Raw genomic sequence first — 18,750 nt, forward strand, 5'->3', positions numbered from 1 at the left:
GGTGTCAGGTCCCCTCGGGAAGTAAAGCCCCTTGGGAATGCCACATTTTTGAACTATTAGCCACCGGAGTAAAATCCCTGAGGGACGCCATAACCTCAGTAGAGAAGGCCACGAAATTAAAAGCCCGTAAGGAGCCAACACCCATCAGGGGATGGCGCCATGCTGAGTGAAAAAGCCACAGAAAAGATGCCATGGGGGTTGTCATATTTTTTAACGGCCACAGATAATGACAGTCCTTGAGGTGGAAAGACCAACTTGAAATCTTATCGATTCTTGGAATTTTAGGGTTCAGCAAGCACCATAGCATTGAGTGTGTTTGAATTTATATGTGGATAGATTGTAGATTCGGCGGCTGCATCATGACACAGACTTGCGAAAGCAGCCAATAAAGCTTAGAGTAGATTTACGTTTCAAAAAGAGCTTAGTGATGGTTTCGAATTCATTGTAATTTACAACAAACAAAATCTTTCATTATCTCAAATCTGCTCAAGTGTCACTTGCTTTCCCTTCTTCCCCGCTCTAGACTTCTGATATTTCATGTAGTTCTCACTCGTTGTTCGGGAAGGGGGGGGATAATGTTTCTCCTGTTTCTGTAAGAGCTACGTTTTTTTCCAGGGTTGTACCAGACATGTCACTCACTATATCTTTGTCTGGTGGTGGAAAGTGGCTGTTCGAAGCATCAGACTTGTTAAAATTAATTGTAAAGTACCGATTGTCTTCATGGATGAGGAGGTAGACGCCTTTGCAGTGACAGTCATCGAAATAGCTACGTAGCATACGCTGCAGCGTGCCTTTCCGTCGGTAACGCATCTGCACGAGGCTACTGTGCTCAGTCCATGATCTGAGACTTGATTATTATCACTTGATAGGGGAGAGGTCTCAATTTATAGCTATGAGTGAGTGTTGTGCTTCATTAAGACAAGAGTCGCTTTTTCAAGGTGTACTTCTGTCGGATTTGACTAGTTGGTTTGCTGCGGCGCTTGCATTCTTGGGCCACGATCTGCGATCTGAAACTGTGGCACGCCATTTTGATTCGCGATTGAACTCGGCCACGCGATCCGAATACATGGCCATGATTTGCAATCCGAAACCGTGGCCCTCACCATTTTGACTCAATTTTCCACTCGGCCACGCGATCCGATCATTTATACTAAAAGAGAATACGAAAGTGTCCTATTCGAAATCACACCGTGCAGAAAATGGAATTCGTTAATCTGAATGAAAGGATGGAAGTACACAAATGTAGAAATCGAAATTGCAGGAATGCAAAAATTGAAACATGCGCTTCCATACGCCAAGAAACGGCTAAGCCTTGCAGCTTGTTGGATGTGGAGGTGTCGTATTGATCGTTAACCAGGTACGGAGTACGATGAGATGCATAGCGCTAGTCCGTAATCGAAAGCCCAAACGGGGACTCAGCGTTAGCCGCTAAGAAGCGGCGCAGCCGGTTCAATATGGGAAGACCTGCTGAGAATAACGCCAGCGCGATTCTGTTTATTCTCACAAAACTTAAAAGTATGTAAGACCCAGTGCAAAGATATCGTTCTAGGTCTGTAAATTTAGAAAAGTTCTTAGGGCAAATGTAGGAATTGTGCTGGAGCAGAAATTGTGCTGTGGCAGTCTTTTTCTGTGCTCTACTTCTGTGTTAGAACAACTTCTACTACTGCTGTGCTGGGACTGCTTCTAGCGATCAGGGCGGTAAGTCTCCAATTGTTTCGAATGCGTGCGAAGGCGTCTAAGTGTATTCCTTGTTGATCCATGAAAAATTGTTGACTCACCTGAAATGTAATCAACAGAAAACCTGTGCTGTATGGAAACACAAAATGCCCTTCGCAAGAAAAACCAGGACAAAAAGGACCAGACAGCCACCCAAGTTACAAAAAGTAAAGGTCCACAAAGTACTATGTGAGGCAGATGTGAAAAGCGGGAGACTACAAGAGCAGACGAGACCAAGGAGCAGAGAGAGAAAGGAGGGTGTGTACATTACACAGCCAAAGAAAATGAGGAACTCCAGCAAAGGCTGTGTGAGCTGTGGTGGGTCCCCGAAGCAAGGAAAAATATATAAACCGCAGCCGGAAGCACTATGCTGAACTTTGGTATTCGTCCTCTTGGCATAGGGGCCTCGTTGGATATTTCCAACGAGCGTCAGTGACCGCAAGGTGCCCGCTTTTTCCGCCCCGCGATCGAAAGAAAGGGCCAATTTTGTATTACTCTGTGCCATTAACTTCTATTTACCATGTTATGCTACTAACTCTAAAGATGAAGAAACAGAATTATTTCTAATCTATCTGGAGGCCCTAAAATTTACAAAAGGCTGGGTAGGGGAGTCCGAGCGAACTGCTTTGTGAGGCCTTTTCCCAGGGAAAAAGTCTAAAAATGCACTCGAAAATATCGAGGAAGAGGTGAGTATGCTGAGGTAAGCAATCCCAAAAAATAGGCTAACCGGAAAATTGTTGACCCATTGCGTAGGAGTCACAAGGGGGGCAAAAGTTGTTCATCTGGACTTCTTGCGCAGCCTGGTTAAGAAAGAAAGTGAAACCTGAAGATTCCGAAAGAGAAAATTATAAGTTCCTAGTATTTTAACAAATTCACCAGAAGTCTACATAAAAAAGCGCAAATTTGCACCCCGATTTCGATGAGTGGTGATACTAAAGAGCATTTGGATGCACTTCTCTTTTCCCATAACCAGATGGCTGCTCTTCTATGTACTCCTCGCCATAGCAATCTCTCTACATGCGCGTTCCTAATGTCGTCGCCGCCGCTTCAGTTTTCCTGGCCTGCAGCCCAAGCGGGTTGCATGGTTCTCTTGGATTGTGGCTCGGTCTAATATCACTGTGTCGGTTAACGAACTTCAATTTAGGTTTGGATTGCAACTGTACCTGATGGGTTTTGATCGTCGACTCCAGGAGCGCAATATACGAAAATAGGGTCCTGGCATCCGCGAGGATTACTGCACAGTCAAAGCCATCTAATTTATGGATATGCCGCCTCGTATATTCTTCCAGCCTCTTCCGGATGTAGCCCACCTCTTCCTGACTAAGAGGTTTATACATTTGCTGAAAAGGCATTATCGGTCGGCTATCTGCAAGAGCTGTATTATAATAAAGCAACTCAAGTCAGAGAATTTGTCAACGGTCCAAGTGGGCGATGGCAAGCGGAGTTAAAAAAGGATTAATGAGGGCCAACGATTGCCTTGACGGCTCCTTAGCACTCAGACCTGTTCATGGTTTGGACTTTAAAAATTATGGCCCCTTCAACGATCTACCAATATTTCCATCGATCATCGCCATCTCCGCAGATGCATTCTTATTCCAATGCAGAGAAATTGGCTAGGTGCAGTAGTAGAGATAAGTCTCAGCAATCTCGCCTCGTGCATGATCAGCTTCCTGTAAGAAGAAAGTTATGGTCCTGGTTAGTGTTTGACTATGACCTAAGTTGCTGTAAATAGTAGATCACTCACGAGTGAATCTGCGAGTTGAGACACCATTAGCTCTTCATCCTCAATAAATCCTCGTTGTCTCTCGGTAAGGCTATCTACGTGATAGGTCTGAGCTCTGTCGAAGTCTAACCAGACCACTCTTTCTGGGTCATTCCTGACAATCATCATGTTCCTCGGTTTGGCGTCGCAATGCAGAACCAACGCTCTGTGAATCTCTCGGATGCCACGGATCAAAGCCTCTCCCCGCTCCTTTGTAAAATTGTGCGGATAGATCATCTCCATTTTTGGAATGTACTCCAAGAGGATGGCGCTAGGAGGATTCTTGTCGTTAAGAAACATCTTCAGGTGAGGTTGATAGTGTGATAAGTCCATCCGTTCCATTGTCCCATAGAACCGAGGCACGATTCCGCGGTCGCAAAGGCCGTGCTTCATTAGTCGTCTGTAGGCAGTCGATTCGCAGATGTGAATGTTTGTTTCGCGCTCAGGAGGTGCGGGCTGGACTGGCCCGTTGTCATGATGCTGTCCCAAATGTTAGAATGAACTGATGTTTTGAAACGCCCCAGGTACACAGACCACTTTCATTATACATATCTTGTTGCGAATATGAACAAGGAATATTTCTGAGAATTCTGAGCTGAAAAGCTTTCGCCTAAATGTTATTTCAGAGGGATCAACGTCAGTAAAATCCATGAGATGTTGTGTTTCGATCTTCGAGTTTGCTTTGTTCCCCTTCAAAATTCTAGGTTTTGCGGGAAAAGGTTGAGCCTTAAGAGAGAAGAGAGCAGGGAATAGTTTGATTTGTTTTGCTCAATTTCGATATTCCAGAAATTTTGATTCTACCCCGATGGACTCGACCATATGGCTCCACTGCGGTTGCGATTTTAACGAGGCTGTGTCAAGCACGTACATCTTGTGGAGGAGCTATTGGTTGTCATTCGATACAAATGCTTGACAGGTCCAGTGCTTTTGGATGAGTCACCGCTCAGCAACAAGTATGAAACGTGGGCCTCTTCAGTTAACGTGATCACCCACCTAACGACCGCTCCCACCTAACGATCGCTCATTTACAATTCAACAAGATGATTAAAATCTACGATATCTCAACAACGCAATTAGATATTAAAATTATATATTAACCATTAAAAGTACATACAAAATACACTATAAAAATATAAATAGTTAATGTAGTTAATACCTGCTGGGTTTGATAATTCGCCCAGAACGTGAAACTCGCTGTCCGGCAGCGTTGGAGCCAGCAGAGGCAGCAGCAGCTGCACTTGATGCTGAATCTGCAGAATCTGCAGTAAAAATCTCAATCAGACTCTGATTTCCCGATTTGGAAGGTGGGTTTTGCTTTTTTGACCGTATTGGCGTTGTTGAAGCTCGCGCAGGTTGCTGCTTTGAAGAGATCTGCTCAACTTGCTTTTTCAATCGCGTTTGAAGCCGTATAGCAGCACGTTCTTCCTTCTCTTTTTGCAGCTGAGTTTTCTTTAGATCTCACTGCTCCTTTTCAATCTGGCGTTTGACTGCTGCGGCCTCTTTGGCTTTCTCACGCTGCCTGGCGGCCTCCTCACGAGCCTTTTGACGTTCATTCTTCCGTTTGGCAGCTTCTGCATTTTTTTTTTCACGAAGAATTGTACGTTGTAGTTGTGCCTCCTGCCGACGAGCTTGGGAATCAATTTTGAGAGCTTCTGCCGCAGCGGCTTGCTCGCGGGCGGCTCTGACCTGGGTTGGAGAAAAGAATTGAGCCTGACAGGGATTTGATGAATCTAGCAATCCCATTGCCTTTCCACGTTTACGTCGCTTTCTCTCGCGATTGAGGGCTTGCTGGAGATTTCGATTTTCTATTAGAAGAAGTTCTCTGTCAAGAGCGAATTTTTCAGAGGCATGTAGTGCCCGGCGGATGTCAAGAGAAACTCGATGTTGTTGTTGATTTATCTCCTTCATCAGATTCCTCATTCCGCCAATAGATGTAGGAGTCTTGAGTCCTAGAAGCTCTGGCGGAGTCTTGGGCCGTACAATCTTTGCAAGCACGCGTTCAGGGTTGAAAGGTGAGATGCCAGCAGCAGCAAATGCAATCTCAATATTAGAAGGTGTAACGGCAGTTTCCCACGCCTTTTTAAATAATCGAAATCTCTTTTTGTAGTGCGAATGAGGCCCAATCCAGTCTGTATATTCTCATTTAGCTCATTTGAATAAGCTTTTGCCAAAGGTCCAAATATCGCCAGATCCAGCGGTTGTAAACGGTGGGTGGAGTGAGGAGGAAGAACTGCCAGTAGTATTCGATTTTGATCCGCGTAGTTGATGAATTTCATGTTGATATGAGAAGAATGACCATCCAATATAAGTAATCGCCAGCTGCGGCCTGCTTTTGCTTTTGTAAGAGGATTGAACACTTGCTGCAGCCAAATAAGCCCATATTCATCATTACTCCACCCGTTCTCAGAGGCAGCAAAGTATGCTTTATCCTTTTCATCATCAAAATCCTCCAACCAGGTGTCTTGCATATCGCGTGATTCTCCTTTATATATAAGAGCAGGTGGTAGAGCTGTTCCATCCGCGCAGATGGCTGCAAGTAGTGAGATGAATTCTCTACTTCCATCTTGAGATACACCCTTATTGCGTTTGGATTGGAGGGATTCAATCGAGACAATTCACTTGACAGCTTGTAGAAGACCTAATAAGAAACCTTTTTCATCAAAGTTGTAGGTATTTGAACATTCAATCTTATATTTCGCGACCTTGGACATCTGACCAGAGACATGCATCGAACGCTGCGGTATCGAACCCCAATTGTACGGCTATTATTGGTATGAAGCCACGGCGGCGATAATCACGCCATCCACGTCCAATCCCACGCCGAAGGATGACCCATCGTTGAGAGAGTAGCTGCGTGGCTGCGGTTCCCTTGGGATACGGCGTCGAGTTCCGCAAAGGGAGGGAGCTGAACGGAACGTGAGCGTTTTGATGCGGGTTGAGAGAATGAGAACGGAACTGTCCTAGATCGTCTCGCCATTTCTTGTTCTCCCAGTTGCCAGTGCATAGCTTCAACGGCCCTCCAGGGGATGGACATCTCCTCTGCAATTTTCGCCCACATTTCCGACTTGAATCTGCTTGCTCTGTCAGTAAGGAGCCGGTTGTCATCAGATATCACGCCGTTTCCACCTTTCATATAATAGGGCCAACTTGGTCTTGCGATCCTCGCTCCACTCACTCCGTCTCTCAAGGTAATTCTGGTAGTGCAGGCGACAGCTGAGTGCACTTCGCCCGGGGAGTTCCTTGCTGATATCTCCCCACGCCATTCCGCGCTGCCGAAGCTCGATGATCAGAACATCTTCTTCTGGGGACCATTTTGGCCTTTTTTTGTCCGAAATTTGGCGTGCTTGGGGGCTATCGCTCTGGACGTCAGGTGCCATTGGTTTGGGTGCTATTGGTTTGTTTTGGGCTAAGTTTTGGATTGTAGGCGCCATAGTGAAAACTGCGGCATTTTATGAGGAGAAAAGGGAATATCGAGCGAGGGAAACAAAGTGGGAGGAGGGCTGGCTTTATATGCCTTCAGTCCACTGGTCTACGCTAATTGTCCTCCTTCGAGAGCAGATGGGAAGTGACTATGAAGGACCGCGTCGTCCACACCATTCATTAGTGATGAGCTACGGACAGTTTATTGATCGAGCATGCTCGGAGAAACGGCGCCTACGAACAGAGGGAGGTTCCTCCGCACTTCCCGTTGATGTATGGGGAGCGATGTTTACAAAATTTGACTAAGTTCCGTCAATTATTGAACTACGACAGAAAATCAAACAAGGTAGATCTTGTGACGGATAAAAGGCGAAGTCATGGAGATTCAACGTTAAAACAAGCAGTGTTGCCATCAGGAACAATTACTGACAAAGAAACATGAAAGAGAAACGTGAAGCAGAAAATATCTGTCCCAGTCCACCTCGCGAGAACGTCAACTCGGAGCTAACGTCTCGCCAGACAAACAGCAGAGGGCCTCCCAGATTGGCCATTAACATCAAACTTTCCATTATACAAGCATAAAATCGAGACGTAAGAATGCGTTGGGTCCGCCAGGCTTCCGCGATGGATCAAGCGTTGTGAGCCTGGGAACTCTCCGCAAGATCCTCGAAAGAGTCAGTGGGGTTGGCAATTGCTCGTGCCCTGGCGTAATTCTTCACCTTTCCCCTTTCTTTGCTGGTTTTGGCAACCCAATTCTCCACATCAGCCACTGCGTCGGTAGGCGACTGCTTGCGTTCAAGCAGGAACGATAGCAGGATCTCAGCTGGGCTGAATACCTGGTCCGGAACCTTGGCGGCAAACTCATCCGCAAGTCGCTCAATTGTTTCATCATCGAACTCCTTTCCTGTAGTGCGCTGATCCCCATCTGACCGCTTGAAAACCGTGCAGAAAAGACGAGAACTCATTTTGTGATCAGCGAGCTGAAACAAAACCTGTCTATCCACGCGGCCAGGGCGGATGAGTGCGTCATCCAAACGCTCGATGTGATTTGTCGTCATAATCAGCAATCGACCTTCCTGCGAAGACACGCCATCCAGGGCATTAAGAAGCGCGGACAGAGATACATTTCCCTGAGACTTGCTCTTCTGTGAAGGGCCTACCGCGGCCTGGCCAGTGTTTTTCGTCGTTTCACTGTCTTCCGTTCGTGCAGTACTAGCAGCATCGATATCTTCTAAGAGAATGACACAATGCGGGGGAAGCTGGGCAAACAAACTGCTTAGGCGGCTGTCGTCGATGCTCGAAAGATTGAGTACATAGATATCTAGCTCAAAACGCCCGGCGACAGATAAGCTGAAACTGGACTTCCCGGTTCCAGGAGGCCCATACAGCAGGAACCCTCTTCGATAGGGAATCCCGCGCCTTGCATACCAGCCCCGAGCTCGCTCGTCCAGGAAATCCTCGATATCTTTCAACAGGGCCGTTTTCTCGCCCTCATCCATGATGACTGTCGAAATTGGTCTGATGTCTCTTGCCTTCGCCTTCCTCCATTCACCATCATTATGCTCAAAGACTGCAGTCTTTTTCTGGATAAGTTTTAGATACTTGGCTCGGCAATCACTAAGGAGTTCTCTAAGGATTTGCGACGATCCGCCGATGCAGGAAATGGAGATCTCTTCCTTGGTGTCTTTTGCCATGCACTGGAACCGGAGTAGATGCTTCTTGTACACGAAGAAGAATGATCCATTCCAAGGTGAAAAGCGCAATGGTTTCTTCTTGTACTCTTTTGAGAGACCATCAGCATATGCTCTTCTTTGCATGCCGTCGATGCTGACGAGAGAGGAGCGAGCCTTATGGGCGAAGGGCTGCGTGGATACCCAGGCGATAAGCATATCGTACGTTTCATTGTAGTAGGAGACGTGGACGGTCGAAGCTTTCGATGGTTAGAAAGAGCTATCACTACGGGGAGAGTCACGAACTGAAATAGGCCTCCACCAATTCCGTCATGTAGCGGTACGCATATCTACCCAAAAACAGGAACATCCCGCCCATGCACACCAGGTGAGCATAGCTGTTCAGGTTGCCAGCCAGGAGCTGTTGCATGGATGCAGAGATGCCGGTGAAGCCGGGGAAGAAGACATCCATAATAGAGATTTGAGACGGGGCAGTGTGGATTGGTAAAGAGCCAGCACCGTTGAATGCGTTCATTATGGAATGGGTGGTGACGCCGTGCGCGGCTTCCTGATAGGTGCCAACGGGGTTGCAAGAGCAATTGAGAGACAATAAGTCTTCGTGTTTGGTAGTGTGAATAATAAATGAAGAAGCTTTTGTTCACGAGCTACTGACTGGTCTTGTTAATTGGCTTGATAAGATTTTCGGGATTCGGGGGGAATTGTGCCTCCTTATATACCATTCTATCAACACTCCCAGCACATATTCTTCGCCGTCTTCCGCTTCCGCTTGGACCACGTCGATACGGGAGGAGGACATGGCCGTCGCTCTCCCACTTTGGGGATGCATGATACTCTGCGTATCTAAATCGTGTCGAGGCGTCTCCTTGAAGCACTAAAAAAGATTTGCGAGACCTGGACGCCGTGAGATGCTCTATTAGTACATGGTGGGTGGATGATCATTGGGATCCGATTGGTAGACAGCTCAGGAAAAACGAACTGGCCAGGTGCGTTGTCCCTGAACCCTGACTGGAAAAATCGCTTGAGATTGAAGACACAATAGTGGGATGAGCTGTGTGTAACAAAACTGCGTTGAAGAATCGGACATTTGAATCTATTTTATTGTAACCAATGAGTGGCCGGGTGTCCGCGCCAAGGTCCCACTGTGCCGTCGCCAAACCAAGATCGTGTTGAATTTGTGGGAAAAAATGATGGAAAATTTGGTAGAAGATCTGCAGAAATCTTTTGGTTGTTGCTCTGGATGGAAAAACTGCTGACAAAAATGGAGGTAAATTTGATGGAAAAGCTGCAGATCAGCCTTTGCATAGATTCAAAATTGCACACACTCTCACAGACCAAACTTATCAAGTATTTTGAGATGGCTGATGATGCTTCTTGCTACTTGTCAGTAGAGCCCTGGTTGTAAAAATGGACATAAAAGACGGACAATCGTCCTTAGAAGTGTAGATTAGATCTCCATCTATATAAAATTCAATCATTCAAACCAAGAAGATAAATCATTTCCTTCCCATTACTACTATGGGTGTCAAAAGAGACATTCTTAAAGCCGGGAACAGCGTTGATAAACATGTTAAAAATGATGAAGTGACAGTCGGCTACAAAGGGTGTCTCTATGATACCAACAAGGAAGACAGTCATTTCATGGGGGATGAGTAAGTTCGCCCGTCATTGATGCTGCAACCTCCTAGTTGGCGCCAAGCTCAAAGTCAGTTTCTGCTAGGTTTGACAAGAGAGAGGGCTTCAAGTTTACTATTGGCGCTGGAAAGGTTATTCGAGGTACTTCCATACTGCGCTACCAGCGGCGGCGGATTTAACAATTGATCTTCATAGGATGGGATGAAGTTCTTTTGGAGATGACACTTGGTGAAAAGAGCATTTTGACTATTACTCCGTAAGTTCTGCGTTCCGCCGCGAGTTTTCAATATTGGGACCTGGATCCTCTAGCTGTTGCCTAGTTGCTAATTATATACCGTAGTGACTATACATATGGGAATATGTATGCATGTGCTTCGCCTACAGTCAGGTACATTACTGATTTAATTTAGCGGCTTTCCGGGCCTCATTCCACCCAATTCGACTTTAGTGTTGTATGTCAGAAACATTCTGCGCTTCGCTATGTCCAAGTGGCTGACATTTCAATCCTAACCACAGCGAGGTCTGCCTTCAGGAAATCAACGGAAAGGTTGCAGAACCAGCAGCTTAAAGGCCGAATTGGGGACTAAAGCTGGGAATACTCAGGAACTGGTGTCGATGCTAGTACAATAAGGTAAAGAGGAGATTTATTACCATCAAATACCTGGACCCACAAGAACTTCTTGCAGTTCTATAAGATATGACGTTTTAGCGTAGGCCTTTCTTTAGTTATGATTGGATTGGCTAATGGCCAATTTATTCTCAAGTTGAAGATAAATTAAAACGGATTAAAAGATAGAAATAGTTTTATTGGTCAAAACCATACCTAATTAGACTCACTGGGCAAGCTTGTTATCGTGGAAAAGGCCTACATCTAGTAATATAAAGAGAATCCCATTGTGAAATGTGGGGACTTGAGAACTCTTGTTTGAATCGAGTAACTTCACATGTCTAGAAATATCTCAAGCTGAGCTAACTGAGTTGCACAGCAACTTAGGAGAATCATCATATCCGTAGAAACCTCCCGTGAGTGTATAAAGGTTATTTATTCACAGGGTATGTCGCTTCGCAGACAGTTGCTCTAATTGATCAATGTCTTGCATTGAAACCAGAAGCGTTTTGTCCGAGATGAGATTCCCTTCAGCGGTTTACTTCCTTTCTTCCTCCTTGGAGATTAGGAAAATTGTGTTATTTCCGTCCACAGTTGCTGCCCGGAAACACTAGGCAGGCTGAGGCCCTGTAGTTTAGATCATACAAGAAAAACTTTTTCCATGTGTACTTTGTTGCGACTCGTGTCACCGGGGACTGGTCTAAGGGACCTACCTCAAGACAATCAGCTTGTCTTCACTGGCCACGCTCCCAGGACCAGAAGGAGATTTTATCCCTCTCGCGGGGCGAAGGCATTTCGGCTCCTACAGATAGCTCGTCATTGGGCGGTGAAGCATCGTTGTTGCTGTCAGTTAGAATGTTGCTGAGAGGAAGGTTACCAAATTTACGAGCCACCACGAAATACAAACTCAACATCTGTTATCTAAATGTGCGCATTATTCAGCCCAAACGCATTGCAGCCTAACTCTCCTGGGATCATATTGCTGAATTGCTGAAGTCACATGGCCCTCCTTTGGCTACAGCCCCGCACTGATTGATTGATTCATTTAGCCGGACCCTCTCATTCTCTGGCCAGCGACAGCAGCGATTTCGTCATACTTTTCCTCCTCTTTCTCCTTTTCTTTTTTTTGTTGGTCCACCAAACATCAGCAGTCAAGCGATAATATCTCCCCTTTGCGTCGCCGAAGATTCCCACCTCATTTTACACTTCATTCTTATAAAGATCGTCTTGCTTTGATAGACAAAGCAGAATTATCTTCAAGAGCCTTCATCTGGTATCCGCAACATTACATTATCGCCGTCAGCCACAAGGTGCCACTGAAGAATTTCGTGAGTGATAATTGCCGAGGCATTTTACCAGCAGTCTGCTCAGGAACTAATACCATGTAGGTTAGTAACGGTATTCCACCTGAGATTGGCAACTGTTCACGACCGAGGACATTTTGCAGAAACGTCTGTTCGATATTTACATCCACCGGATTGCGCTCTCCTTGAAACTCTCCATCCTAGTGAGCTGCCAACGCCGGTGGTGATTTTACATACTGATCGTTGAAAGATTATGTCGGCGAAAGTTGGAGATATGGCTCTAAGCGGAGAATGGGAAGAGATCAAGACGGCCTTGAAATTTGAGATAACGGAGAGCATGACTATGGAGTTCGAAGGCACATCATGCAATATTGCAGATGACGAGGGGAAGCTAGTTGACAATTTGGGTACAGCGCACGGACGGGTAACGCGAGAAGTTCTTTCTGGGTATAAATGTTATGTGATAAAGGCGTGGATCAAGTTTGAAAAGAAGTCCTCATGAAGTGCGTGCGCAGCTACCTTCTTGCAGCTTTTTCCAGAACAGGCAGGGCCCAAAGCATTGTCATTTATTTGCGGGTAAGAGTCACTCAGACCGGAATGTCTGTTTCTCCAAAACCAAACATATTACAGATCCTAAACCCGTCGTCATAGCCAATCCTGACCACGCATAGAGCATCCTCATTGAGTGTTGTTGGAAGATGTATAGATAAACAATTTGTGATCGCTAGTCCTCCTCTGTTCTTTTCCTCTTTCCATAAATTGCTCATTTCCATTCCGGTACGAAATGGTTCGGGGAGGTTTGTAACCATGTGTCGACCCATGAATGAGAAAGACCAGTACCGATCGTCTCGTGGCAGAACCAGATTCCCTGTGAATGTCAACTACTGGAAGCCCATGAAGGATAGTATACGGACCTAGAATCTGCTGCGATCCTGGAAGGGGTCGCTCGTCTTGATAATGGGAACTTAGATTGGGCTGCTGCTTGTGGGGAGCGGGACCGCTGGTGACGACGAGGTCTCTAGTCTCGGGATTTTGCGATCCATCCACCCAGCGAGGTTCAGTTGTGGGTACGATCAAGTCTGGGGGTTTTGTTACAGCTCCTTTTCGCTTTCGATGCCGCTGGATCACATTTTGCGGCAGCGGTGGCACACTTGTCACGTCTATTGACAGTCAGCGAGACCTGCAGAGCAAAGGCAGGTGGAACATACCACTCTCAGAGCGAGGTATTTGGTATCTGATAGCAAGCGATTGCATAGTAGAATGATTGATATCCTCGCAGCCCTGGATTTGGCGAACAAGGAGATTACGATCCAATTCTTTCATATCAGCAGCTTTGGTTTGGCCAAGGGCCGCAGCGCATATTAAAACCGCTTGGGGACCTGATTCTCGGAGGACGTTGTAAAGGAACCGTTTGTACTTTTTGCGTCTGGCTGAAGTCTGTATCGTCTTCAGCACATGGACAGCTTCTATAACGCTTTTTGTCTGGGCACCCCTCAAGCTTCCCTGGAGCTTGAGATCCTCAATGGTGCAGACAACCTTATCCCAAGCTTCGTTAGTCCGAAGAGGTTTATGGCGCGAGGGACGTTCTCTACGCGGGGCCGGTTGTTGGTTTTCCATAATCGATGGAAAGTTAGTTTCAATATTGATGTAAGTTTTGATGCACAACTGGTGAAAGAATTGATGGGTTTGCAAAGAGATGGCACGAGACATTTCCCCGCTTTTCTGGGAGAATTCAGGAGCATGTGATATTAATGTGGTAACGTGACTCACCACCCAACGAACTCATCCACCCAACGAACTCCTATTTTTTCCATGAATCCCTGCAACTCTTCAACTTCAACCACCCACCATGCCACCCAACGAAGCAATTATAGAGCAAGCGATCGCTCAATTGAATCGACAATTGATTCCTAAATATGCTGAGGTTGCAAAGGAATTCGGAATCAATCGCGTTACCTTGATGCGGCGGTTCAAAGGTCAACAGGTCTCCAGAACAGAGGCAACATCAATCTACTGTCAGAATCTCACGAATACTGAAGAACAACGCCTCCTATTTCATATTAATCAGTTATCCGATCGCGGCTTCCCTGTGACACCTCAAATACTGCGCAATTTTGTATTAGAGATCACCAAAATGCAAGTAGGAATCAACTGGGTGTCTCGCTTTTGTGAGCGGCATAAAGCAAAGATCAAGAGCATCTATCTTCGTGCTCTGGATCAAAAGAGAAAGCAGGCAGATAATAGCTACTATTTTGAACACTTCTTTACTCTTGTAATTGCAGTTTTTTTGCTTCTTTTCGCGTGCAATTCCATGAGCTTTTTGCTGACTTCTATTGAATAGTTGCAGGAGAAGATCAAGCAGTATAATGTCCTACCCCAGAACACCTACAATTTCGATGAAAAAGGCTTTCTTCTTGGCCTCCTTCGTACCCTCAAGCGAATCGTTTCTATAGAAGCTCTCAAACGGAAGCATACAATTGGAGCAGTGCAGGATGGCAGTAGAGAATTCATTTTTCTGCTTGCCGGTATTTGTGCAGATGGAACTACAATTCCACCTGCACTCATTTACCGCGGGGAATCAAGAGATATGCAAGATACGTGGCTTGAAGATTTTGATCCTAAAAAGGATCAGGCATACTTCGCTGCTTCAGAAAATGGATGGAGTAATGATGAATATGGGTTAACCTGGCTGAAACAGGTGTTTGATCCTCATACAAAGCAAAAAGCAAGAAATCATTACCGCCTGCTTATATTAGATGGCCATTCATCTCATATAAATATGGCATTCATTGATTATGCGGATCAGAATCGAATTTTGCTTGCTATTCTTCCTCCCCACTCTACACACCGTTTACAGCCGCTAGATGTTGGAATATTTGGCCCACTTGCAAAGGCATATTCAGATCAACTAGATTCCTATACACGTTCTGGCTATGGCTTTATTCGGACTACAAAGCGAGATTTTTGGCGATTATTTCGTGCTGCATGGGAAATCTCTACAACTGCGGAAAATATCAAATCTGCCTTCATGGCCACTGGCATACATCCTATAGATCCTGCCCGCGTTCTCAAAAAGATTCAACCACGTCCACTTACACCCCCGGAACTGCTTCAGCAGCGTACACCTACATCTATACGAGCTTTGCGAGGCCTGATAAAGCAGGCAAGTCAACGTCACCGCCGACTTTCAGTTGATATTAAAAAAATTCTCCGCGCTGGGGAGAATATTGCTCTGGACAGAGAGGTTCTCTTAATAGAGAATAAGAATCTTCAGACTGCTCTAAATAATGAGAGAAGGCGACGCAAACGGGGTAAGCGTATGGGGTTGCTTAATCCATCAAATCCCTCACTTGCTCAATTCTTTTCTCCCACAAAGGTGCAGGCCGCGAGGGAGCAAGCAGATGCTAATGAAACTGCGAAAATCGATGATCAGGCACGCAAGGAGGATATGAAGCTTCAATGAGCGATTCTTCATGAGCAAAAGCAGGCAGAGCTCATGGAGCGGAAGGAACAACGTGAGAAGGAACGTTTAGAAGCTGCTCAACGCCGTGAGGAGGCCAAAGCTGCAGCTGCAGCTAAACGTTGTATAGAGAAGCAACGGCGAGATGAACAGAAGCTTCAACTGCAAAAAGAGAAGGAAGAACGCGCTGCCAAACGTCATGAAGCACAGTTGGCAAAGAAGGCACTCGCGGAGGCCTCAAAGAGGCCTACAAGAAGATCAACAAAACACCGTAGAAGCTCTATACAACCTTCTAAAAGCGGTAATAAGTGCCGCACGCAGGCCCCCCCAGTGGAATCAAATGATATTCCTTCTCTGAAACCTTCTACGCCGCGATCCGATTCAACCGTTTCAAAACCACGAGTTTCACGTTCCGGGCGGATTATTAGGCCAAGCAATCGTTCTCTGAATTAATCATATATATTTATATGATGTATTCTACATATAGTTTTAATATTTAATAAATAATATTAATATCTTCTTGCATTGTTGTGCTACAGTTGAAAATTAACGGCTCTATAGAGCGCTTTTTGGAGTTCGTTGGGTGGATGAGTTCGTTGGGTGGTGAGTCACGTTACGTTATAATCATTCAAATAATGTCAAATCAATGTTCAAATCATTCAAATAACGCGTTTTTCATACCTTTATCATCAATATGCCACCTCAACTCAGTGATTTTCACTATTAATGAGATTACACATTTTTTTAATGATGGTTATATATCCGCTGAGATTATATGGAGTCTTGACTGCCATCTGACCACTGTATATTAAATTCAACATAATCTTCACTATTTTGAAACTGTCAGAATTTTTTATTCAAGATGTGAAATAAAGTCAAAAATCACAGCAAATATCTTATCTGAATTGAAGAATTTTTTTGAAATGTATTTAACTGCTTATCATGATGAGACAGTCTTCTTTATAAAAAATGAATTTAATGTTGATTTTCACTCAAATTCAATATCTAAAATCTTGAAGAAATTGAATATAATGTGAAAAAAGATGATCAATATTGCAATCAATTCAATATTACTCTAGAATCTGTTAATCTGTTAATATAATATATAAATTGAGCTCATAGCCATTCAATGTAATAAAGAATTTCAAGTAAAATGACAGATTCAATTCACTCAATATTTATTTAATCAATTTAATTTTTTTTAAATGAAAGCACTATAAATGAATGTACAGCAGATTGATGATATGAATGATCAAATAAAGAATTTTTTTATTATGTTAAAAGACTTTATATATATTTTCAAAGATGATTAATATTATCTACAATAACTGTCAATAAATATTTTAATTATAATATATATCAAAGATCTTACAATAGTGAAAGATTTAATAAATTTGTACATATCTGAATACTGCTCAAATATCAATGAGATTATCATTATTTAATGATGAATAATTGCAATACTCATCAATTTCAGAAACTGTAAGATCTTTACAATGAAGTAAATATTGAACTCTTATTCTTATCATCTTACTAATCAAATTATAACTCTATAGAAGAGTTTTTTCACATATTGAAGAAATGAATAAATATATAAATCAATTGAATATTCAATTTGATGAAAATTTTGAAACTTTTCTACATCATATAGTTCAGAATTTCATGAAAAAAAATGATATAAGAAAATATTTCAAATGTGTTTATATAATATAATACTATAATAACTAGAAATATTCAATTTATAAATTTAAAAATAGAAGCAGTGTGAGATTTGCTTTCATCATTATAAATAATAAATAAATCAAATTTGAACTTTTTCAATTTTGTCTATCATCTTGAATTTTTTACTTCATCTTTTATAATTTGAAATATATCTGTATTAATATTCATATCATTCAACTGCTTTTTTGTCGATCTTTATAAATGATTCAATTTAAATCCTTCATTTTGAAGAATAGAATCAGCATATAAAAGATTAGAGCTTTTATTAAATTTTGAAAATAATATTCAATTAAAGAATTCATTGAAAAAGTAATCAGCATGCTTATCAAATTGAGATACTGAATTACTTGAAAGTGAAGACAGACTCATAAGCAAATTTGATGATGAATTCAAAAAGAAATTTGAAAATGAATTTGACAGACTTACAGGTGGATTTGATGGTGAATTCATGAATGAATTTGACAGTGTATTCAACTGCGAATTTATAAGCGGATTCAATTGCAGATTCAACTGCGGATTCAACTGTAAATTCAAATGTAAATTCAACTGTGAATTTATGAATGAATTCAACTGCAGATTCAACTGCAAATAATCTGAATATGAATATGAAAGATAATGATACAGCAGATACAGCGGATTTGAATTTTCAAATATATATTTCATCATCATTATATTGACAACCTCATATAACAATTCTTTATTTGATGAAGATGATGTTTGTAATGTGACGGCGCCGAGGCGGTTGCTACTCGGCAGCGGCACAGAGGAGGATGGTATATAATGGGAAGCCTTATGGGTGGGCTTGATTATCTCGCTTGAACCGCGAACTCGTAGAATACTATACAAATACTGAACTACCAGAGGTACTCGGCACACTAAGAATATTGTATGAGGACAGTGGTAACTCTGGTATCTTATTGTCAAAAGATAAAAGACGAATCGCTGGCTCCTGGAATAGAGAGCCAGCATCTAGCTATTCTATATAGACAACGGGCAGCCATCCTCCCCTCACTCTATGAGCGAGGGTAGCCGAAGCAACTCCGCAGTGGCGCTGCATTGATTTGCCAGAAGGAATCCACTGACCCCGTATAGCAACAGGATTTTCATATCCCATCAATCGGATCCTCTTCTATTGCATCCGAATGATGTCATAGGGTGGTTGGAAACCGGTTTGGACACCTGCGTGACGTCATGGGATAGATGGGATTATCCGAGGGGAAACGATGGGCCGTGTGGAGCCGCCACGGGGCCTTGGCACAACCAAGGGGGGGACAATGTTGCAGAAATTGAAGAAGAGAATATAATTATTAATATTTATAAATAATTAATAACAATTGTAATAAATTCATTCTTTTTTTTTTTTTTTTTTTTTTTTTTTTTTTTTTTTTCTCTCATTTTTTCTATTCATTAATATTTTTGTCATTTTTTTTGAAAAA

General features: G+C 43.5%; 6 protein-coding genes across 6 annotated transcripts; 2 read left to right on the forward strand and 4 right to left on the reverse strand.

The window, feature by feature from the left end:
- Positions 1-3,329: 3,329 nt before the first annotated feature.
- HCAG_00380 (predicted protein) lies at positions 3,330-5,946 on the reverse strand (the record flags this gene model as incomplete). Its single annotated transcript, XM_001543284.1, has 6 exons — positions 3,330-3,386; positions 3,461-3,939; positions 4,347-4,488; positions 4,635-4,728; positions 4,941-5,607; positions 5,871-5,946. The coding sequence occupies 6 exons, from the start codon at positions 5,944-5,946 to the stop codon at positions 3,330-3,332; spliced, it is 1,515 nt and encodes a 504-aa protein (XP_001543334.1).
- Positions 5,947-6,272: 326 nt separating this feature from the next.
- On the reverse strand, positions 6,273-6,855 carry HCAG_00381 (predicted protein; the record flags this gene model as incomplete). Its single annotated transcript, XM_001543285.1, has 2 exons — positions 6,273-6,549; positions 6,626-6,855. 2 exons carry the CDS (start codon positions 6,853-6,855, stop codon positions 6,273-6,275), a joined length of 507 nt encoding a protein of 168 aa, XP_001543335.1.
- Positions 6,856-7,527: 672 nt separating this feature from the next.
- On the reverse strand, positions 7,528-9,415 carry HCAG_00382 (predicted protein; the record flags this gene model as incomplete). Its single annotated transcript, XM_001543286.1, has 3 exons — positions 7,528-8,828; positions 8,875-9,136; positions 9,242-9,415. 3 exons carry the CDS (start codon positions 9,413-9,415, stop codon positions 7,528-7,530), a joined length of 1,737 nt encoding a protein of 578 aa, XP_001543336.1.
- A 689-nt stretch (positions 9,416-10,104) lies between these two features.
- HCAG_00383 (predicted protein) lies at positions 10,105-12,634 on the forward strand (the record flags this gene model as incomplete). Its single annotated transcript, XM_001543287.1, has 11 exons — positions 10,105-10,238; positions 10,307-10,362; positions 10,417-10,477; positions 10,562-10,582; positions 10,632-10,673; positions 10,811-10,852; positions 11,216-11,274; positions 11,556-11,654; positions 12,068-12,156; positions 12,217-12,279; positions 12,383-12,634. The coding sequence occupies 11 exons, from the start codon at positions 10,105-10,107 to the stop codon at positions 12,632-12,634; spliced, it is 918 nt and encodes a 305-aa protein (XP_001543337.1).
- Positions 12,635-12,895: 261 nt separating this feature from the next.
- Positions 12,896-13,842, reverse strand: HCAG_00384 (predicted protein; the record flags this gene model as incomplete). The annotated part of the gene is made up of 3 exons (XM_001543288.1): positions 12,896-12,979; positions 13,018-13,292; positions 13,341-13,842. The coding sequence occupies 3 exons, from the start codon at positions 13,840-13,842 to the stop codon at positions 12,896-12,898; spliced, it is 861 nt and encodes a 286-aa protein (XP_001543338.1).
- A 424-nt stretch (positions 13,843-14,266) lies between these two features.
- Positions 14,267-16,045, forward strand: HCAG_00385 (predicted protein; the record flags this gene model as incomplete). Its single annotated transcript, XM_001543289.1, has 3 exons — positions 14,267-14,272; positions 14,474-15,443; positions 15,666-16,045. 3 exons carry the CDS (start codon positions 14,267-14,269, stop codon positions 16,043-16,045), a joined length of 1,356 nt encoding a protein of 451 aa, XP_001543339.1.
- Positions 16,046-18,750: the final 2,705 nt, after the last annotated feature.

The sequence above is a fragment of the Histoplasma capsulatum genome, genomic scaffold, assembly GCF_000149585.1.
Source record: "Histoplasma capsulatum NAm1 scaffold_1 genomic scaffold, whole genome shotgun sequence".
NCBI classification, from domain to species: domain Eukaryota; kingdom Fungi; phylum Ascomycota; class Eurotiomycetes; order Onygenales; family Ajellomycetaceae; genus Histoplasma; species Histoplasma mississippiense.